Source organism: Pterocles gutturalis, unplaced genomic scaffold (assembly GCF_000699245.1).
Source record: "Pterocles gutturalis isolate BGI_N339 unplaced genomic scaffold, ASM69924v1 scaffold6306, whole genome shotgun sequence".
Classification (NCBI taxonomy): domain Eukaryota; kingdom Metazoa; phylum Chordata; class Aves; order Pterocliformes; family Pteroclidae; genus Pterocles; species Pterocles gutturalis.
This window is the reverse complement of record NW_010100197.1, coordinates 38645-61637: the sequence shown is the minus strand read 5'-3', so window position 1 is coordinate 61637 and position 22993 is coordinate 38645. Positions and strand designations below refer to the sequence as shown.

The 22993-nt window shown below is 39.9% G+C and overlaps 1 protein-coding gene across 1 annotated transcript in view; it reads right to left on the bottom strand.

Annotated features, from left to right (window-relative positions):
* HECW1 (HECT, C2 and WW domain containing E3 ubiquitin protein ligase 1) overlaps positions 1-22993 on the bottom strand; it is a gene marked incomplete at its 5' end in the record, with an annotated part of 125589 nt that overhangs the window by 74707 nt on the left and 27889 nt on the right. Inside the window, 3 exons of the mRNA XM_010078769.1 lie at positions 734-876; positions 12609-12778; positions 22246-22321. Of these exons, the coding sequence (XP_010077071.1) occupies positions 734-876; positions 12609-12778; positions 22246-22321 (389 nt within the window). The remainder of the gene's footprint in view (positions 1-733; positions 877-12608; positions 12779-22245; positions 22322-22993) is intronic.

The following is a 22993-nucleotide window of genomic DNA, read 5'->3' as shown; positions in this document are numbered from 1 at the left end:
TGTTCTGCTGAATTGAGATCCAGTTCTCAGAAATGCCGTCCTGGGAACTTCATTACCTATGCTCTCCTCAGGAGATGACTTCCTCTCCCTGCTCCTCAAGATCTGAACCTTAAAGTTTACAGCCAACTTTTTGGCTTTATCTGAATACTATTCATCATCCTCAAATTGATTTGTGTTACTTTGGCAGTATACACATTCCCAGGACTTTCAGGCAAAGGGGAAGCATGGCAGAGCTGGTGAGGTCAAGTGAACTGGTTGTTTCTTGGCAGCAGGGTAAGGTCAGAAAGATTTAGTTACAACATGCCACATATATTTTTTAATAGTGTTTCCACTGTCCAGAAATTAAAAGGAGGAGAAACAGATCTGGCATGACTTTGTCCCATAGATAATTCCCTGAAACATGAAAACAGCCTGTTGATAATGTTAAAAGAATATTCAAATTGAAAATATTGCACTCTCCAATTTCGCAGCCATGATACACACAAAACCGTTTTCTTTCCTAAATGCCAGCTCTCATTTTTCAAAATGCAATGGATGGGGTTGTAGAGGGAATTCTTTGTCTGGCCCACAGTCCTATAAATTCTCATTAAGACCAACATCATTCATCAGACAACTGTCAGTTTAATAACTCCTCCTCAATGTCATCATACCAACTACAATGATATATCACCAGGGACTTCAAACAGCAACACAGTTCATCAAAAAGGGAAAGTAGCATAAGCAGAAAAATTACCCTATGGCATGTCTTTCCAAGAGGCGCTGAACAGGCATAGAAAGTTTTCCCAGAAAACGCTTGATGATCGGTCGGCTCTTTGCAAATTTGTCTTTAACTTCTATTTCCAAGACATCCGTGGGCAGGGAGACAAAGCTGAATTGCTGCAACAAAGAAAGAGCACAGGACATGAAGCCGGTGGCCAGGCCACAATAACGCACAGCTTCTAGCAGCTTATTGATATCCGTTAAGCCTCTGGCTTTTTCACAGGACAGAAACAGTCCTTCAACTCCAAGGCACAGGCCTGCAAAATGGAAAGAGCTTGGCCTCAAAGCGCGCAGGTGAAAGCACAGGTGCTGTGTAATGCTGCAGACTCAGGCTTGGGAAACGCGGGAATTTCATTTATTCATGTCACAGTAGCATCTAAACACACTGAACAAGGCTTGCAGACTTAAGGACAACACACCTGCAGAAAGCTAATGAACTCTGTCCTAGCAATGATTATTGATCTAAATGTAATTGCACAGCTTATATTTTTTTTTTTTTCCTTCCCCCCCCGTATGTTCTAAAACCTTTAAATAGCTGCATGTAAGTACAACTGAACTGGCAGCCTGGCGAGATGTTTAGTCAGCATTTCCCTCCAAGTGAAATGAGTCCTCCTTGCATTTGACCGGCTATTTGTGGCACTTCAGCTGCGAGGCACACTTCAGCTATTGAGAAGGGAGCATCTAGTGAGGTGAAGGACATATGATCGGAGTTCTCAGATACCTCTTGAAATCTCTCCGCCTCTTGCTCATCTCTGCCCTGCCTTAAAAAGGAAAAAGCCTGAACAGACTGTTTATTTGGATCAAGCTCCTAACCTGGTTCACAGCACGATCCCACAGAGAGCTATGGGCTACCGGAACAAATGATATTGGGGGAAGATGGAATGGCACCATTTAAATTGTTGCCATCAAGTGCATGTGACAACCACCTCAGCCCATCTGGTTTTAAAAACATCTATTTTTATTTGTCAGGAATGTTTTAATAAGCTTTTAGAGACTGTGCATGCAAACCTGAGGTAGGGGTAAGGAGGGAGATATGTTAGGTTGTAGGAGCAAGGAAGTCCATGGGCACAGCTTCCAAGCATGGGAGCATTAGGGCACCTGGAGATGTCAGGATCCCCCCATAGGGAAAGCAAAGCTCCATTTAGGAATAATAGTAAAAAGCAAATATATTAGATAACTTGGCCTTGCTTGCTCCTAGAATGGCTCTATTTAGTATAGACTTGCATCTGGCGACACGGGTCACTGAATCTTTTTTCCAAACAGATCTGCTACTACTAAAATATCATCAATCAAAAAAAGCACATCTCTGCTGTGGTGTGCAATAGCAGGAAAACTGTAAGACTGCTGGTTCACCTAACTGAAAGGTCAGTATTGAACTGGAAGACAACTTTTGTAGTAAGTGAATATTGAGATGGATGAAAGGATTTTCTAGCTTTCCTCCTGCCAAAACTGATCTTCACAACAGAATCATGCTCTGGGTTATCGAGGCCTGGAGTTAAGCCCTAAATTGCTTGCTCTGTTAAATCATGATCTAATTTTCAGAAATACTTAGTTTGAACAGCTAGAAGTTAACCCAATGTGAGTGGGATATTCTGTTAATCAGGCGCTGCAGAAATGCAAATAATCAGAGAAATACAATTAAAATAATCAGAGAAATACAATTCAAATAACAGCTAAAGTATTATTTTCTTCTCATTTTCTTCTACATCTTTGCAACAAGATAAACCCAACAAAGGGGAGAATATTAATTCTCCGTGTATATTGAAAGTTGCCTTATAAAAATAAGATGTATTACCATTACCTTTTCATCTGCTAAAAACCTTGGGCAACTGCCACTTCATGACACTTACAAGGAAAGAAGAAGGGAATTAACTTTTAACTGAATGAGGTTATTGTAATGTACAGCAATTTGCCATTTAATGAATTCTCCATTATTATGCTGTTGACGCCTATACTGTAAAAAAAGTCTCTGTGGGGTAGACCATGCACACACAGAGGTAAACCACTGTTCCACTGAACATAAGGGGAAAGTAATGTGTAGGTTGGTGATCTGTGCCTTCCTAGGTCATTAATGTTTTGTCTTGCGGTACAACTCTGAAGCAAATCAGAATGTACATGGACATTTGTTTCCATAATATCAGGTGGAACCAAGCCTGACAGTTCCTCTCTTGCACAAGAAACAACTTGACGTTTTCCAGAGTAATTATGAGCACCTGAGCAATGAGTATGGATCCATGGGGCAAGGTGTGTTGGAATAAACCAAAGGAAAGGTCCTTCTTTCCTTGAACAGCTGTACAAACACCACGATATTCCATGCAATTTGTAAGATAAAATCGTGTTCTGATTTCACCACCTGCTAACCATGTTGCATTTGGCGATACACAAGACTGCCCTGGGACCAGCCCCTTGTCCATGATCACAGTTCCCAAATCCTTGTTCCAGGAGAATGTTCTGACGCATAAAACCAGCAGCATCTTGGAAACACAATTAAGCCTTGAAGACCAGAAGCATCCTGTGGCAGAACTCAAAGGTTCTGCCATTTGGAAACAACTGTTGTTTGAGTGAACTCAGTGAAAGGGATTTGGAGACAGATTGTAAAATAGTGACAATTTTATATAATTCAGTTTTCCATTATCTAAGCACTTGCTCCTGCTGTTGCCCTCATCTAGTTTAATCCTTAATGGACAAGATTTTTCTTAGGCAAAATCTGACTGTGGATGCTTCAGGCTCAGGCCACCCACACTGAAAAGCCCAAAGGAATCCTTGTTTGCAGAACACACTGGCCTCTCTTTTAAAAATCCCAGCAAAACATCTAGGTTTGATAACTCAAATACTTATGAACCCATTTTCAAAAGTCACCTACTACTTTTGAAAACATGCAGGTCCTTGTGATTTTTAAAGATGAGACTCTCTTCTTTGGATGCGAAGCCAAATGACCATCAAACCGTAATTTCTCTCTCTTACTTCACCTTATTTTCTGACAAGTGCCAGCCCTTGTACCTTAGCCACAAAACATTTGCTGCATTTACATGGTTCAAGTCTTGGCCTGTACTATCCTATCTATCTGGAATGGAAAGGACCCTGCATTTCCTTGTCTTCTCCAATATAACCAACATAACACACATCAGTACCATATTACTGCTGTAATAAATGATTTCTTTTCCTTGCCTAATATTTGCTAATTGTCACAGAGCAATAGCCAGTTTGTGAAGATGACAGTGTAAGCTTCATATCTCAGTTGAAAAACAAAAAAGACACAGATCATAAATTCTGCAGTACCCTTGGGTTCACACTCAGTGATGTTGTGATGAATAATTCATCCCAAGGAGGGGTGAGAAAAGGAGGCTGTAAGATCACAACAGAGATAAAAATAGACTCTCTTCAGGATGTGGGCTTGTTCATGGGTTGTTTCCCCCCCAAAAAAAATTTAAGTTCCTTGAATCACAACTGTTAGTGCTAACTCTGCAAGACTGGTCAAAAACTTCACGGAACCTGCTGGAATCCAAAGACCGTAATCTAAAGTTTACACTCAGACTAACTGTAGAAGGGTGTACTGAAGTTTACATAAATGGGCTTTTTTTTCATAGACAGCAATGTCTGCATCAGGAAGATGTGTGGTACAGTAGGAGAGGATCTGGAGAGCAAAGCAGCTGGTGCTGTGCACCTGATGACCGCATCCAGACATACCTTACCATGAAGTAACTTCAGGCTGGTGCCTGGGACTGAACTCCCACTATAGTCTGAAAAGTGTCAGGTGCACTCCTGAAGCCTATCTCTTGGCTTACTTTCTGCAGACTAACTCAGTGTACTGGGTTTACATCCCCACAGCACGCCCCCAGTGCTGACTGTCCCCCTGGCAGCCAGCAGGGGGTGTGTCACACAGCTTGGGAGGGGCGGAGCCGGGACAGCTGACCCGGATTGGCTGTTCCAGACCATGTGACCTCAGCTCAGCCATAACAGCCCAGGGCAGGCAGGAGGAGGGGGGCATTAGTTACTGGGTTTGTCTCTAGGAGCAGCTGCTGCACATACTGAAGCTCTGCTTTCCCGGGAAGTGTCTGGACATCGCTTACTGAGGGGAAGCAGAGAATAACATCTTTGTTTACCTTTTGCTTCTGTGTGTGGCCTTGGCCTTTGCTTTAATTAAACTGCTTTTATCTTGATCCACGAGTTTTTCATCTCATTCTCCCCCTTTATTTTGCTGAAGGGGGAGTGACAGAGGGGCCTGGTGGGCACCTGGCATCCAGCCAAGGTTAACCCACTACACTCAGTTCATGCCCCTTAAGACTCCCAAGTGGTGTTTGTAGCGGGGAAAGATTAGGGGATTTACTTTGAAACATCTCTCTTGAATGGAACAAAAATACTTTTGCAGATGGACCAACTGAATCATTACGAATCATGATCTATAGAACAAGGTAGTATTTGCATTATTTTCTCAGTGTCTTCTTCAGTTATTTCCTTTTCAGGATGACAGCTAGGAGGAAACAGACTTGCTCTAGGAAGAAAGCCCCTCCATGTCTCTACTTTCCCCAGTTCTTTAGACATTTGTCAACGCCTGTCGCACTTGTTAGAGAGGCAGGAGATCCAATGATTGTTTTGTTCCTACATGTTTAATGGAAAGTGGCAGTAGAATAGGAGACAGAGACCCTGTTAATTCCTCGCTAAGAGAAAAGCTACAGCATTAGAGCACATCTTAGCAGACACTGGAGAATCAGGCACAGCCTTAAAATGCCCCAGTCAAAGGCAAAGCTTTAGCTGGTATTTTCTCAGGCACCAAAAATCAACAAGCCATAATTAATTATTTACATAGAAGGGAGGGAGAGAGAAAAGCAAAAGTGACGCGATGGAGAGAACCACATCAATGTATCAAGTCTTCTTGGGCTAAGCAGTGTATCATCAGTTTTGGCTCTATAGCAAGTCAATAGAATTCTCCTCTCATTGACACAGATTTTACACAGCTGCCTGCTGCAGAGTCACTCTCACAGACACACAAATTGGAATCAAAGCTACCTAGGATCAGCTGACACATTCGTACTTTCACACCATCTCAATGACCTAAATATAAATCTGATGTTATGTTATTGCTGCCATCTTCAAGCAAGATCTGGAAACACTGTAGTAAACACCACTGAAGGAATTTCAGACAGTAATCCACTTTTCAATGCCTATTTGCTTCCAGACCCAACAACAGTTTTACATACACAGATGATGAATTTTCTTAATGTGAACAGATCTTTCGGGGGTTTAATGCACGACTTATATATAGTAAAGAATGAAGGCACATGCTAATGCTGACCTGGCAGAATACATCTGTACCCATTTATGAGATAATTTCCAGAGCTTGAGAATAGTTTTCATAGAAAGCCAACTAACGATGATGATTAATTCCCATGTTTTATTTTTACAATATCATTTGCATTCCTGAATATGGATAGATCACAGTGATCAGCTCTCAATAATGCTATCAAGGAAGTTGTTGAAATGAACATCGTATGTCCATCAGCACCAATTAGACAAGTGAAGTGCAAGTTAAATTCTTAAAAAACAGTCAGTATAATAACTGGTGAAAGGTAGATACATTAATACATTGGTGACAAGAAGAATTAGGCTCTTGATTTGGAGTTGAATAAGCAATATAATTAAAAAGAAAATTTATTTGTGATATCCATCATGCCAGAGGGACGATACAAGCAGAAGTAAATCTTAAAAGGCTGCAAATTACATTTGATGGATGAAGAGAGATTTAATCTTTCAGCTGAATATCTCAGTAGTGGGTTTTTAGTTTCAAATACACCAATAAAACAATTACACTTTTAATCCACTCACCAGTCTCCATCTGTATTATTCTGCTCCCCATTCAAAAACTTCCTCTACATATCCCTACTGTCCCATATAACACTACTCATACGAACAACTGGATAAGCTTGTGGGGAATTCCAGTTTCTTAAACTTGCTACAGTACTCCTCAATGACAACACAAAATATTGCAGATTCAGTAGTGTCAAGCACAGAGCTCCACTGCTACCGAAGGCTGGGATGTGCCTACACGAGAGAGTCCTGGAATGCAGCAGTGACCAGCAGGTGCCAGATCCAATGTGGTACCTTATTCTGGCATGGCACAATGTGGTGGTTTTTTGTTTTGTTTTGTTTTGTTTTTCCCCTACAGTAAAAGGGGTGCACACAAATATGTGTTGCTGTTCTAAAGTCTGATTCAATCCTTTCCACTGAACCCCTTTGAAGCTGGATAGGGCCTTCAGCAAATTGACTTCCTAGATATCTCCCCCTGATTCACTACCTCTCTGTATTGGAAACAAGCAATAAAAAAGTCCTTCATGTATTCCACAACATTCAGAGCTACTAGTTAGAGGCTCATAATGAATTCTCTCTGATGGCTTAGACAGTTTTGCAAGACGTCTCTTACCTTATTACTGGCAAATTTCAGCCCTAAGACACCAGAAATTTAAAAGAACTTCTGGATAAATCAAGTGCAAACACTGCTTAAAGAGTCAGGATTTTTCTTCATCTCTCACACGCTGTCTACAAATTCATTAGCACAGCATACATTGAAAATGTTTGAGGACTCTCATGAGCACTAAAATACAAGATTAGCAAGACTGATAGCCTTCTAGATGCAGAAGTTGCAATTAAAACACATTTCTGGAAGAATAAAATATTAAAAAAAAATCTAGACAATTTTTTCACACTGTAACCCATTCCTGAAGAAACTGAAGTTGCCTTGGGCTTTCACACTTCAGTCATCACCAGATACTCAAAAAATTGCAGCTGTAAAATTACAACTTTTCTGTGTAGTCAAACTATTTTTTACACTTTACCTGGCCATGTATGCAGAAATTTGATACAGTGAAGCTACCATGCACAAGGCTTTACTCAGTCCCAATGATACCTTTGGCAAAATTAATACTGAATTCAGGATCTGTATTTCATGGCACTTACATTGGATTTATGCTTAGGTGTAAAGGCCTCCAAGTTTCTGCAGCAGATTCTTCTCTATTTGCCAGCAGAAGGGGGAAAAATGTTATCTAAGTTAAACAATAAATAAGTAGTTCAATCAGTGTGATGTTCCTGTTGCTTTTTAACTTTTGGACTTCTGGTGAAATCACGCAATGATTCTGTGAGGCCATGGTAGGACTGTCAGCAGGTAGTGCTCTGAATATTAGATCAAAATCAGATAAAATATAACTTGCTTTAGTTGAAATTCACACTGTTGATTCAAATATATTAAAGCATCCTTAATGGTTTAACTTTGATCTGCAAAGATTCACCTTTGCTCAGGTATCCTCTGCTTGCATCACTCTATGTTTGTGCTCCATCAGGTAGCACCCATCATATAAGCCAGCATAAAGCCTCAAGAGTAGCAGAGAGCTAACATAAACCCCATATCGCATGATCTGGCTATTCTGACAAAGTGTCTTTCAGTCCCAGTACTGCTGGGTGGTCCATCATACACCAGTCCAGTATTCATGATCACAGAATCAGCGCCCAAGTTATAAATCTGCATCATAAGAAGAGCAGTTACAAACCAGCTCTTAGTCAGCCAGTTGCACTCATGTCATTTTGGCATTCTCGCAGGCAGCACCCAAACCCAATGTTTTGATCACTGACGAGGGTCTGCACCACAGAAGCCCTCTCTCCCCCAACCATCTCTCTCTGGCATTCCAGCCCCTGACTGTTTCCTTCTTCTGATTTTGTGTTAGTAATCTGAAGAGACAGGTTACATGAGAATTTATTCAAGTCCAGTATTTTTGAAAGGTTGTGGGTTATCTGAGGTGCAGAGAGTACAAGCTACACATGTGGAAATACTGTAATTCTCTTTATCAGATCTGATACATTAACCGCTATTTGTTAAGTGCTCCTGAAACAGAGTACTGAACATCTCTGCTTACACACATCAATTAATTCACCAGTGAAATGCAGCTATCTTCAGAGCGATAAAGACAGCCAACCAAAACACCATTTTGTGCCCCAGCTGTAATTCAACAATATTTGTAAAGGCTGAGGCAAGCAGTGAAGCTGCGAGTAGTTGAGATAGTTTTTATCCTAATACTGGGCTCTGACTTTAAGGCAATCTACTTTTCCAGATCTAGAATTATCAGTTGAAATTCAATGTGTCATTTAACAGGTGACACTTTCTACCACTTTAAATATCCCGTATTGTTGCAATAGCCAATTGTTACAGTCATCTCACTGCCCATTCCTTGAGGCTCTCTATCCACTCACTAGTAAAGGAACAAAAACTGAAGAAGCAGTTAGCTCAGGCTGCCACAGTAAAGAAAAATATACCACAAGTATGTCTAAGGGAAGGTCCAGAGACCTGAAGTACTTTATCTGCCAAACCATCGAGAGAATTTGCTAACCAGCTGCACATATCTGAACTACTTTTTAAACCGCTTTGCTTTGTTGTTTATGATCCCAAGTGATCTTTATCGCTTGTCTGAACTATCTATCATTTTATTGCTTGCTGACAAATTAAATCTTCTTAAAGGAGCTGTTCCAAAGAATATGACAGCAGATACATTGTCTCAGTATGAAACAATATGGGAACAGTGTCATTATTTTTCTAATGTCAATATTAAAAGAGATATGATCAACATACACCCTTCTCAGTTCTACTAGATGTACAGAAGATTTGGGAAGTGAGCACTTCCTTTGGAATTTTCCTCTGCATTTTACCTCAAAACAGCATGGTAGGAAAACTCACCCAGGATGCTCTTGCAACTGCGTGGACTGCCAGCACCACGTCTGCTTAACCTAGGAGTTTAGAGTCAAGATGTCCAGTGGCCTGTGGTTTTGAGGAACTCATTCACTTCATTTAACAGTACAGATGTTGCTGAGGAACGCACCAGTTTGAAAGTAGAACCAGGAGTAAGAAAACGGGCAGGACCATTAACCCTGATTCACTAACAAGAAGACACTTGTTATCATTTTTATTTTCTGCAGCTGCCTGCTTCTCCTCATTGACCCTGTAGAGGCCCAGGCATCAGCAGCTCATGTGGCTCTCTCCCAAAGTACTTATACACACACGGCAACATTCAGCACTTTGGCTTAGCAGAATCGGATCTTATGCTTCTGTGAGCACGTGAAAACATATAGAAACATCACAAAACGACCCTTCTCTACCACCAGAAGACACCACCTGGGCTTCCCTCTGTCTCAGTGAAGAGCTCTCAGTGTAAGGTCTCTTTCACCTCACGCAGAGCCCTGCTGCAAGTGTCAAAATGTCACATACTACTTCTTCTCTTTTAGTAAGGAATTCCCATTTCCTTATGTCCTCTTGTACAAAGTACTGCACAACAGAGCAATGGAAGAATAGCTTTAAGTCTGGATGACTTGTGTTGAACAGTATTCAAACGGTCTGTGAAATGAAGATGATCATCAATATCACATGACATCGATGAAAAATTGCCTGAGGTATCATGGTGCTCCCAGAGTGTTCTTATAATGCAAGTGGTTACTATGCAAATAGAACAACCTGGTAAATATATGAGAGGGGATGCCAGAATGAACTAATGTAAGTAAATGAATCATCTCTCAGCCTGTAGGACTTTATTTTTATATTGAGGCCCTACAAAACTGAGTCAACTCTTTCACTTCTGAATTTGCTCAAGGGTAATCAAGAACACATATAAAGATCCCAGTCTGCAGCTACTTCTATAGTTGTATTTCCTTTTTCCAGATTTTTTCAAGTTTAGCAGGCAAAACAAATAATTACATATGTCATTCAACTAAAAAAAAAAAAAAGGACATCTGGCTTCTGTTTACATGTAGTGTTACATGTAGTGACAGAGAATCTTAGGAAAGAATCACCCTTCTGAAATAATATATTGCCTAAAATATTTATTTCTGGAAAACAACTAGTGACTAATCCATTTAATTCACATCTATCAGTGAAAAGGGTGGACAGAAGAATGGCTACCACCATGATTAAGCACCAGTTTGCAGCCTTCCTGCTCCCCTTGTCCCATAACGGGATGAAGTTGAAAACCAGGCCTAGGACCTTCTGTACAACAGAAACCAACATGGGTTTTCAGTACCAAAACAAAGGCTTCAGACCAGCTGATGTGCACAGACTGCAAGAGAAACGCAGTTAAACATCTTAATAGCTGAAGAGAATGCAGAAGTAGAACATGTTGAATGACAGCTCTGCTGTTTCAGACTCCTTAGCCACTGAGGGCTAACAACAGAAAGGGAGAAGCAGTGCGCTTGCATGCGATGAAGAAAACCAGGAGGCTGAAGAGAGAAGCTGGAAGCCAGCTGTGCTCTTTCGCTTTCTGATGTCCATAATTAGGCCATTTCATTGTTTCTCCTTTTCTCGCTGCCAAACTCCACTGGAAAAGAAATGTCAGCCCACAAACTCAGCCATCCTGCATGGCCTGAGGAGAAGACACCCTTGACATTTTATCAGGGCCGCATTCTTACTCTTTGGTTATTTTATCCTCCAGCAGTGAAAAAAGACCTTGAAGTGAGAACAAATTACATTGGCTGGGGCTTGCATTTGTCGAGAGAAGACTTCTGACCAGTATTGAGTGCTTCTGAAGAGCCGATTTTCAGCCTCCATCAGCACAGCTGCTGCATCTCCCTGTGTGCCACCTCAGCAGTTAATTCTGGCTGATGGATGGGACTACATTCATATCCTGTGTCCTTCTTTGAGTGTCAGCTCCTGGCATCCGCACTCCCTGCCAGCTCTCACAATCACACGTACCATGACACACATACAGTAAGTTTCCCCTTCATGCCTGCCTGCCTCTAGGCCTGTGTGTTAACATGCTTTACTGAAAGATCTCTGCCAGCTCCCTGATCCTCCATGGCAGTTCCAGCTCCTCTGCTTGACCTGGGACCCCTCAGCCAGATCCATCTCATGTTTGGAGCCACAGAGAAGTTACAGCTTGGTGGATGCCTCATAACAGTGCCTTCCACTTAATTTAGTCCTATGAGAAGGTGTTTTCTCAGACCAGTTTTGAGGTGTGCCCCCTGCCACATAACCTCCCCCATGTAGGCTCACGGGTTGCATAACCTGGTGCGGTACCTAGTTTCTTGACCATCCTTCTCCAGGTAGGAGTATTCAGTGACATTGCTGCGGTCTTTTTTCCCCACTCACACTTTCATGTCTGTACTGTTTCACCTAATTATCCCTAAACTACTTTACAATTTGCAAAAAGCTATTTAGTCTATTTTTTTCTTTCCCGTAGTGGAGATATTGGTCTGACAGGGAACACCCATTAAGTCAGGCTCCTTTAATTACAAAGAGATTCCTTATTCTTTGCTGTCTGTTGCTATTTCAGGTCTAATTTAAAAACGGCAGGCAGCGATTGAACTCTTAGATCTCATAAATACCTACTAAGCCCTTCCAACAAGAAGCAGCAGACTAGTAAGTATTTCTTCAAGGTGATGGGCAAATGTGCCAAAGTTGCCTTTGATTTATACTGCCACAGACACTTTTCCATCACATAGACTCTTTTTATTTGCCTGATGTACTTGTTCTGCTTTATGTAATGTCTCCTGTCTGTGTAAGAACACTATGACAATCTAGCAGCAGACTTTCATGCTCTCCAAGTTTATTTTTCAATTCTGGGTTATGCCTGCCTTCAATAATTAACAGCTTAATAAATTACATCTGCAAAGTATAAGCCATAATGAAAGTTTTAATGTAACATTCATCTTTGTAGGTAATTAAGCCTTTTGCATTAAGTCATGAAATACATCAAGCACAGTTAGGTCAACAACTGTGTAGCCAAGAAAGGAATTAAAAAGGAAAAAAAAACAAAATGAGGGATATTGACAGAATCATTTCCACGTTTTAAGAAAAGTCTCAGCTCAACACCCACACTGCTTACCTCTCCTTGCCAGACTGGGTTAACAGTATTACACATGATCTTAGATCTCTTCTCCTGTCCATGATGAGGAAGTGCTGGGAAGATGCTATGTTTTCCAGGCTGGATGGAAATCTTCAGATAAGGATCTGGGTTGAAGAACATTCCTTTCTTCAGACCAAAAGCCTGGAAATCTGAAAGGAGGTAAATAACCTGATTATTTTTCACATTCCAGCTAGCTCTCTGTGATGTTAGGAGAAGCACACAGGAAACTAACTGGTAAGTAATTCAAATAATACGGCAGGAATATGAAAAAACTCGCTATGTTTCTTCTGAGGTAATATAAGGCCAAACCACAATGATCTTGTGATTTAGGATTTATAAATGATTATATAATGAAATTGCAAATTTTACAACCTGATTGTGCAGGGTGATCTGGCTTCTAAATCAATATTTATGCAACTTAAGTGATTTGCTGATTTTCCTAAGGAGCTAAGTACTTGCTCAGCCTCAATCCAGTGGCAGGACTAATCTGAAAAAGAGATCCATTCATTTAATCACATAGACATGGCATTCAGTACCCAACATGTCACTTCTCCCAGAAATCAGCTTTCTCTTTCTATCAATCTCAGCTTTTAGACCACTTTTTCTACACGGGAAATAATTCTACATTTTTTGTCCACTTTAAAATGTTTCCTTCCATGCATAGGTTAACTTTACCTGTAGTAACTTAGGAAAACTCTTGTATATAATGTCAAAATTTTAAGCAGGGCTTTCTATTTGCAGGGCTCCCAGGGAGCGCAATATGAATTGTGCAGACAAAAAAATTCCCCAGGCACTTATTTCAAAATTTACTCATAATGTTATGAAGAAAGACACAAAGTCCATTACAATTTGTCCGTGTGAAGCCAATGAAATGCAAGCCAATCTACAGGTACATCATTAATTTTGGTTCAATAGCTACAAACCAAAGCCTCTGGCCTTCTCTTTTTCCAGATCCATTTCTAAGCTTTCTTTGGAAAACACAAGCACTTACTCCTATTACTGAGTTCGGCAGCTGATTTATTTTCCACCACCATTTGCATGGAGATTCTCCTCCTCTGTTTAAAGCTTTATTTCACACAGGGCTATAAGCACTGAACTGCATTCTGGCTACTTTCTCTTGCTGTATTAAAGATGTACAAAGTATTAGTCAAGATAGTTTCCAAAACTGCTTAGAAGTATACCTAAACATTAAATTTAAACACATATTTTTTCTTTTAGGCAGGTTTTGAAAACATTAATTTTCACAGTCTTTTAATTCTCTTCTGATTAAAAACCCAATTATTCTCGCAGGTTGCAGGAGACCATTTAAAACCCTCCAGGCAGATATTTTGGATGAATCTGATAATTATAGACTCTCCACACCAACATCAGCATTTTTTCCAGAAAACAATTATATCAAGAACAGGGATAAGATTCACGCAGTTGTATTTTGCTTCCTTAACATATGGCAATAGCCAACACAATAAAATGTTCAATTTAAAAGAACCATTTTTGTTCTCATTGGTTTTAATCATGTATTCCAGTGTACAATTCATGTTGCAGAAATTCAAAAGCTGTTGACAGATGGTCCTGTTGTGACATTCTCTAACAATTAACAAAAAATAGGTGATATCACTACTAATAGCCTACTACTGCCATGGTCCTAGCAACACAATGACACAAAGAAAATTATCTGGTTCAAACTGATAACACTGATATTTTTTCTGAGTGTATGATCTCTGTGTAACCCGCACGTATCTCATCTATCAGCCCCGCTGAAATCCTATATGGCAAATTCTTTTGCTTTGGAAGTTGTACTGTTAGAAATACATTCCAGAAACAGAAACCAAGATTGCAAAAGCACTATGAACGACACAGCCCAGCAGCATAATAGTGTCAGGCTGCTAACATTTGAGAGGAGAGAAAGACCTCTGGGAGCTTATTTTCTTTCTCTCTGATGTTTCCTCAAAAGATTCTGAAACGGAAATATTTATTGCTCTATATGTTCCTGATTTTTTTCCACAAAGAGAGACCACACTATCTTTGGGTACCACTGCGCAAAGAAATGGCCTATTGATAGATGGAAAAGAAAATAACTATCACTTAATTATATATACTTAGGTATCATGAAGAACATACGTATTATGATGACATACCAGCCTCTTCTCACTTATGGGAATTAAGCACAGTCATGAAGGTGAAGGTACTCCTAACCTTAGTCTAATTTTTGTATTTGTATGAGAAAAAAATATTTAACTAAGCACACAACAGGAAACTTTGTGTCATTTTTCTTGCTGAAATTGCATAACACAACAAATTTAGTAAGAATACCAGTTAGAGGCTTCAATTTTTAACGTCCAAAGTACACATACGGATAGCAGAAATAGCTTTCTTAAGGACAGATAACCCAGTTATACTTACACATCTCACCACAAATTCTCAGCACATGAAAAACAGGGCATCAAAAATACAAAAGCTCTGAATAAAGCTACATGAGCATCTACAGATATCCAGAAGTCCATTTAATTTGAAGTGGAACCTTTGGATGCTGTAACTTGTCGTAACCAAGGCTCAGGTACTCTCTTACCACTACTTTGTAATATCCCAATGGAAGAACACCAGGTATTCTACTTCCCAATCTGAAAATATTTCTCTTATCTGTATTGTCTTCAGAAAAAGGTTCTGAAGATACTAAATATTTAAGTGATGGTTTAAGGTTAACTGAATTTAAGGCTTTGGTGAAAACAATGAATTCCAGAAGGCTCAGATGTGCCTTGCTGTACACTGTGGTTTTACAGTGTATTTCTTGGAGGCATAGGAGGAAATGCTACCAAGATAACTCATCTATGCTTTGCAAAGGTGTATTTTTATCCAGTCTCTTAAAAAAGGTTAATAGTATACCATATTAATATACCATAGTTTTGGGCCCCTGACTACAAGAAAGACATTGAGGTGCTTGAGTGTGTCTAAAGAAGTGCAATGAAGCTGTTGAAAGGCCTAGAGAACAAGTCTTATGAGGAGCGGCTGAGAGAAGTGGAGTTGTTCAGACTGGAGAAAACGAGGCTGAGGGGAGACCTTCTCACTCTCTACAACCACCTGAAAAGAGGTTGTAGCAAAGTGAGTGTTGGTCCCTTTTCCCAAGTAACAAGTGATAGGATGAGAGGAAGCAGCCTCAAGTTGTGTCAGAGGAGGTTTAAATTGGATATTAGGGAAAATTTCTTCACTGAAAGGGTTATCAAGCACTGGAACAGGCTGCCCAGGGAAGTGGTGGAGTCACCATCCCTGGAGGTATTTAAAAGACATGTAGATGTGGCACTTAGGGACACGGTTTAGTGGTGGACTTGGCAGTGTTGGGTTTATGGTTGGACTCAGTGATCTTAAAGGTCTTTTCCAACCAAAATGATTCTATCATTCTATATGTCAGTTTCCCATTTACTCACAAATCACACTTTAGCATGGAAGAGGTTATATGCATCCATCAGTCTAATAATGTCAGGCCATCTCTCACGAAAGACGACAGAAGGAAGGAATCCAGCTGGAGACACTGCAGTCACAGACTCTTTCACTGCTGCAGACTTTCAGTAATTTTAAATACACGCATGCTAATCCAGCTAGGCTAACTTCATTGTAGAACAATGGCTTACATTAACCGCTGCCTGCTGCTGCTCCCAAGTGAATGATGAACTTGTTCCAACTTCAGGGCTTCCCTTTCATATATGCTGATCTCTGGGTGTGTGGATAAGACCTAAGGAAGCTTTGCTGTAGGTCACTTGCATGCATGTAGCTTCTGTCCCTAAGGTAGGCCAGAGACTTCCCTGCCTGTCTTGTCAAGGATCATTCTGCAAATACATTTCCTACACAGCATCACAAACTTTTGGGCACTGATGAAACTATTTTTGTGGCAATTTGAAAACTGACATTTATTTAGTGACAAAACATGGAACCAGGTGAGGATATTGATCAATTCTGACAAACATAGCTTGAATACATCTGTGTTTTACGGGGTTTAATTTTGCCTCAATACAAGTGACTATGCCTTCAAAAGGTCAGGAGAGATGTATGATTTGGGTTTGCAAGTCACATATTGTCATGCCTAGCAAGCAGATTTGCGGACAGTAACGATCATCAAACCTTTTGTAAAGATGGCGTTTCAGTTCCCTGCAGACATAACGAGGTACTGGTCCAGACCCATGCTCCATGCAAGAGAGAAAAGGATGGAGAACCAAAGCGAGAACCAGAGTCTGGAGCAGTCTGTTTTTTAAATTAATTACTTTTAGTCTGGTCACCAATCTGGCAGTAGTAAGTTAAAGAAGTTAGAAGTTGTTCTCCCCAAGGGATGAGAAGCTTTCGCCAAAAGCTGTGGAAGAACTTTCCTAGAAAGGCAACTCTGTGCAGCTGATAAATGTGTCTCAAGAAGACTGAGGCCACCTAGTCTCCTGAGGGTGCATATTTTACCTCCCTGAAGTAGACAGAGCCTGCAAACCAGCAGAAGGGTCAAAGACCAGTGAGGAGTGGAGCTACCAGTTTTGAGAAACTGATACTGATATTCTGATATAGCTGTCAAATTCCTCCCAATGAAGGACAAGTACTTAATGTCCTTCATGTTTCCAAGTACCATCCGACTGACTTCAGTAGATGACTTGCAGCTAGCTATATTGACACTTGTAGGAGAGATCATTAAGCCCCAGCAATTCTATAGTCAACTCACTGAATTCATGTTTCCTATTTAGCATAGTAGCCATGTGTTTTCAGAACCAGGAAATGATACATATTCCTCATGAGTCACCTGACCCTCTGAGAAGATGAAGACATCCTGAGTTAGGCCAAACTTGCCCACAACATATCTAAAAGCATAATCAATGAGGGGTAACAGTTTTAAACTGAAAGAAGGTAGATTTAGATTAGATATTTGGAAGACATTTTTTCCTGTGAGGGTGGTGAGGCAGTAGAACTGGTTGCCCAGAGAAGATGTGGATGCCCCATCCCTGGAGGGGTTCAAGGCCAGGCTGGATGAAGCTTTGAGCAACCTGGGCTAGTGGGAGGTGTCCCTGCCCATGACAGGGGGGTTGGAACTTTATGATCTCTAAGGTCCTTTCCCACCCAAACCATTCTGTGGGTCTATGATTCTACTGCAAAGTTACCAGGACACTGGAAAGACTAAAGGGTCACCGGAAAGACCACAGTCAATTTAGATTGTGATGTAGCTTGATTAATGTATTCTCTCTATGATCTGCTCATTAATGGCAGAAAGAAAAAGTCCTGCCATCTTACTGAGATCTTGGTAGTTCATGTATCACGGCATAATAAACCATCTTCATGATCCATCACCACAAGAGAGTTGCTAATTAGGATGTCAATGGACAGCTCCAACATTTCCCTTCAGTTTTCCTTTGTAAAGTCCCAAATTCCTTTGGAAATTCCTTTTGTAGAGTGCACTTTGCAGAGCTTGACCAGAACAAGTAGGACCTATCTTAGAGGGCAGAAGTTCATATGCTGAGCTGAGCTACCTAAGACACAGCAGTGGCTTCAAAGGAAGGAACAAAAAAACACTGCTTGCCCAAGGCTCAACAGGAGACACATAGGTACTGACTCTCAGCTATGTGCTTTTAAAGCAATAGAAAATATTTTAGCTACTAGTAGTGTAATAACCTTTCAACAGTAAGAGCAGAGCAATATTGCATTGTCTTGGAAATGCCAATTTGATTCATGCAGCAGTACATGATACTAAAATTTATCGTACGGAAAGTGAGCACAGACTCACAGAAGTATTGCATGTGGCATTAGATTTCAAGAAGCAAATATTAAGGAATTTTAGAAATCAACCAGTAATGTGCAGTGATAGGAAGTCTTACAACCCAACACAGCAAAATAATGTAGAGGAACAGAGAAAGATACTACATAACATACAATAGATTACCGACTTGATCAGCTACTTAATGACGTTCTGCAACTGGTGATATGCAAGAGGTTAAATCAGATAATTAAAGTGGTTCCTTCTGCTCTCAGAAATCTAGAGATCTATAGACAGACTCCATTTTCCTTTTCAAAAAGAATGTCAGAAAGAATTGTCTGGTGAAGTTGCACAAGGAGGTGTTTAAAGACCTGAGATTTAAAAAAAAACAACCAAATGGAGCAGATAAACCAAAACATTTATGTCACATGATGCTCCCAGGCAAAATATTAAAGACAGTGGAAAGGAGGAGAAAATAATTATTCTAGCTGGAAGTGCTACAAGGGAAAATGAAAGTGATTCTCATTTGTGTAAGGAAGGGGCTGCAGAGGTATCAGGAAGAAAATAGGTCTATTAATAAATTAAAAGGAGTGGGGAAATTAATTATTCAAAAATGGCTGAAAGACATGCTACTTTTTTAATTGTCTTCATCAAGAACGAAAACAGAAAAAATCAGAACAGCTAATATAAACAGCTTGACACAATGAGGGAGAGTTTTTATCACTGCAAGCAATTAAGTACTGGAGGAAAGTACCATCTCTTGGTATCCTCAGATCCAGACTACATGCCTGTCTGTAAGACACATCTGAGCCAAACTCACACAAAGCTCCACACCATGGAGCAAGGCAGCCTGTGTTACATAGGATAATGGAGCAGCTGACCTCAAAGCCTCTTGAGGCCTTTAGATCTGTTAGTTTAAAGCACTGCAGTACTTTGTGGGCATAGGTGTAGTAGAGGCGGTAGAAAGTCACTTCACCTTCGCACAAGCTCTGACAAGTAAGAAAAAGTCAAGTGATCAGTAACTCGGGCTTATAAAGAAAAGATCTGTGCAAGTGAGCTTGAGGTGGGGAGGGCAGAAGAAGAGCTAGGTTGACAGCAATATTAAACAAACAAAATATAGTGACTAGAACTCCTGTTATAAAGTCAGTCACTAGGATTTCAAAAAATGGTTCGAACATGAAGTCTATTATATATCTGCATTCTGATCAAGCATCTCATGGTAACAACTATTGGCAAAATGACCCTTAGTGGGCGTAATGCTATTTTCCGTTGTGATTTATACTCTGACTTCCACCAACTGACAACTGATGGTACCTAAATGCCTGGTCTGAAAGCCACACGAAAATAACTAACAATATTTCTCAGAGAGGTATGATGAGGATAAATACCTGAAGGTTTGTGAAATATTCAGATCTTTTGGTCATTTGTTCCGCAAGAACATTTAAAAATTAAGAGCATACAAACACAAGAGAGATGAAATACTAAAGCCTTAAAAAAGTTACTTAATGCACCATATAGCTAGGAGGCATATCATGCGAACCTCATGATAACACTTTCTAAATATACCAGCCAACAGAACGGTTTCAAGAGCTCTCAGCTAATGTGTTAATATTGCTGCTAAACCATGATCCTTCAGTGAAGTGGCTGTACATCTTGGGAAGCTTAGCACATTTCTTTACTCTGTACTTCATGCGAGAGAGCTCTGACACTTCCAGTCACCTTATCAGAAGTGTGACATTCATTGTAATGGCAGAAAAGTCATGGTGGAAAGTAAATGCAAAGTGACTGCACAGCTCTCCTTAAACACTGTATTTAATCTAGCTAAGTTAGGTTTACAAAATCTCTTGGTATTTTAAGTAATGAAAGCTATAATAATACAGTCATCATATCAACGATTAAGAAGCTTAATCACGGGAAATTATCTTCTTTGAGATCAGTGTTGCTAATGAACCCATTAATCTGAACTAACCTTTCACAGGACCAACTTCCAGTCTCCAAAGCAGAAAATACAAAGAAAACAAACCTCCTACTGATGTAGTACAACCTCTCAGCTATTTCTGTTCTCAAGGAGCCAGCGACTTCCTTTTGCCCTGAAGCATCACTTTATACTTTTTTCTTAGTTTGGCATTTTTATTCAATCCAGAAATCTTTTCTCAGGCAAAACTTCCAGTGAAACCAGTTGGATTTTGTCCAAGCAAATATTCAATAAAACTAGAGAAAGAATAAAGCACTTTGTCACCAACTTTTAGAGGGAACCTGTTTCTGCACAGTTCATTTAAACACAGGGTCTCACTGGAGTGTCTAAGCAGTAGAGCAAGCAATACAAGTCAGCTGAAATGCACTGACGTTGTTCAGCATTTCTTGGGATTTGGTCTACTTCGAGATTTTTCTTTCCCATTCTAATATTTTGTTTCATTTTAAAAATTGATGTAGTAGAAGGCATAGCTCCTCTTGCATTCTTTAGATGATAAACTGCTGAGGGCACGATGGCTCTGTGTTGGTGCAGTGCCTAATGCAATGGTCCCCAGTCAGACTAATGGTGTTCCACTTTTTTTCTTCTTTAATTGCAACTAAATCAACCGTCATTTGGAAACCTAACTTTTAAGTTATGACACTGAACGTGACAGTATACTACCAATGTACAGATACTGAACAGGAGAAATCTATATGAGCTGAAAGGACTCATGACAACAGCGAGGTTATTGCTGTGATAGTAGTGCAAATGGAAGGAATCTCAGTTCCTTCCAATGTCTCTGGAAGGCCTGGCTTCATTTGCATCTGATTATCTAGCACAACAGATACAGGAATAGCAATTATTTTACTTTGAGAGAGACAACAATGTTTTCTTGTTGTTGTTGAGTAAGAAGGCAAAAAAAATCCTTGTGATATGTTAATCTGTCAATTTCAGAAAGACTGAAATTGAGCTATTTTGACAGCAAAGATTTTTTGATAAAATAATTGTGAGCTCAAAGCCTTTCAAATACCCAGCTGTGATGGTGCTGTTAATATGGATGTGATATAAATGTAAATGAATTGCATGTGAAAAGATACCCCAAATGTATTACACGGTATGGTCTTTGTATACTTTGAATCAAGTTGTAAATTAGATAGTTTAGTTTATAAAAGGGTCCAGTGAGACAACATTATTTATCAGTCTCACAAATTATTACTGTTGACATCTCTTGGTCGACTAGGCCAAAGAATCCGAGAGAATGAAAAAATGGTACTAATTCTGGGCAACATTTTCAGTGTAAGATTATTTAAGAACATTAAAAAATATTAACTCTACTTCTGACTTAAATCTGTGGTTTTAACAAATTAATGTGACTGGGTGGGTGCCCAATGTCCGACCCAGCAAAAAAAGTGATTTGTTAAAAGAGCCCCATCTAATGTCAGTCTAACCTGTCATATTGTATTTATAACCTCTCAAGAACCACACTGACTACCTAATTTGGAAAAGCACTGACTTGCATGCTGAATATTAAAGAGATATGGAAGTCCTAGTTGACTTTAACATAACTTAGAGGGAAGATTGAAATAAATCATACAGCCAAACCAGTCATGTAATGTGATCCTTGTCCTCAGGTCCAAACCAAGACTGTGGAACCTGCTCTCCAAGAACCAGAGGACTACCACAAATCACCGTAAATAGAGTGCATGCCTTTGATCTTGCTTACCCTGACCTACATCTATAGCACCACATTTAATCACAAATAGGAAAACTTACTGTGGCCCCAAAACTCTACTTGAACAAGACACTTCAGCACATAACTCTCGTGGAAGGAAGAGAGCAACAGGCCAAAAATCATGCACAAATATATACATACGTACACATACATGAAAGGTTTTAGTCATTTCAGTTTCCCACACTCCGGGCTTACAACTTTCACACCAGCAGGGACTTACCTGACAATGAAAAACTTATCAGTCTCCGACTTCCTTGTCCCTGGATTGAATCTTCATTGGTGATGCTTTTAAAAATCTGCTGAAAAAAAAAATAGTTGTGAGAGAGAGCAGTCTGCAATAATTCCCGAACAGACAAATTGCTTAGTATCTGTCTTTTTTACAGATTCTTAGTTTTACCACCAAGAATCAATTAGATGACCATTAATCAAAATGATGTTTTTATCCAGGTGATAATATAAGCACTAGTAGCCTAAGTCATCTTTCTGGAGGCTCTTCCTTAGGAAAACAGAATGATAACAAAATACTACTGTAATTTAATATAGCAGTTCCTCACCCAAAAAGGAACTGCTTATTAAACAGGAGATAAAAGTAGTACATAAGGAAGTGGATGTGGCCCTCACCTCTAAAAACTTCTGTCTTTATAATACCTTAGTACCAGTGTAGAAAATCTTGTTTGAGAAAGTTTATTGCATACATGTGAGAGAGACTTCCAGGAGCTTAGGAATACCCTGTGCAAAAAACATCTGTGAATTATGATAACAACAAGCATTGAGGGTAATCTGGAAAAAAATAATTTAAAAAATCAATAGATGACCCTTCGTACTCCACGGTTTAGGTTTTAATGATGTCAGTCTTTGGTTCAGCAAGTTTATTGGTGAGCTGTGGTTGTGCAAATTAGGACTCAGGCTACCTTCTGGCTGTGATCAGAACTGGGAAGCAAGAATGCCTTCGAGCCAGTGTCTGGGGC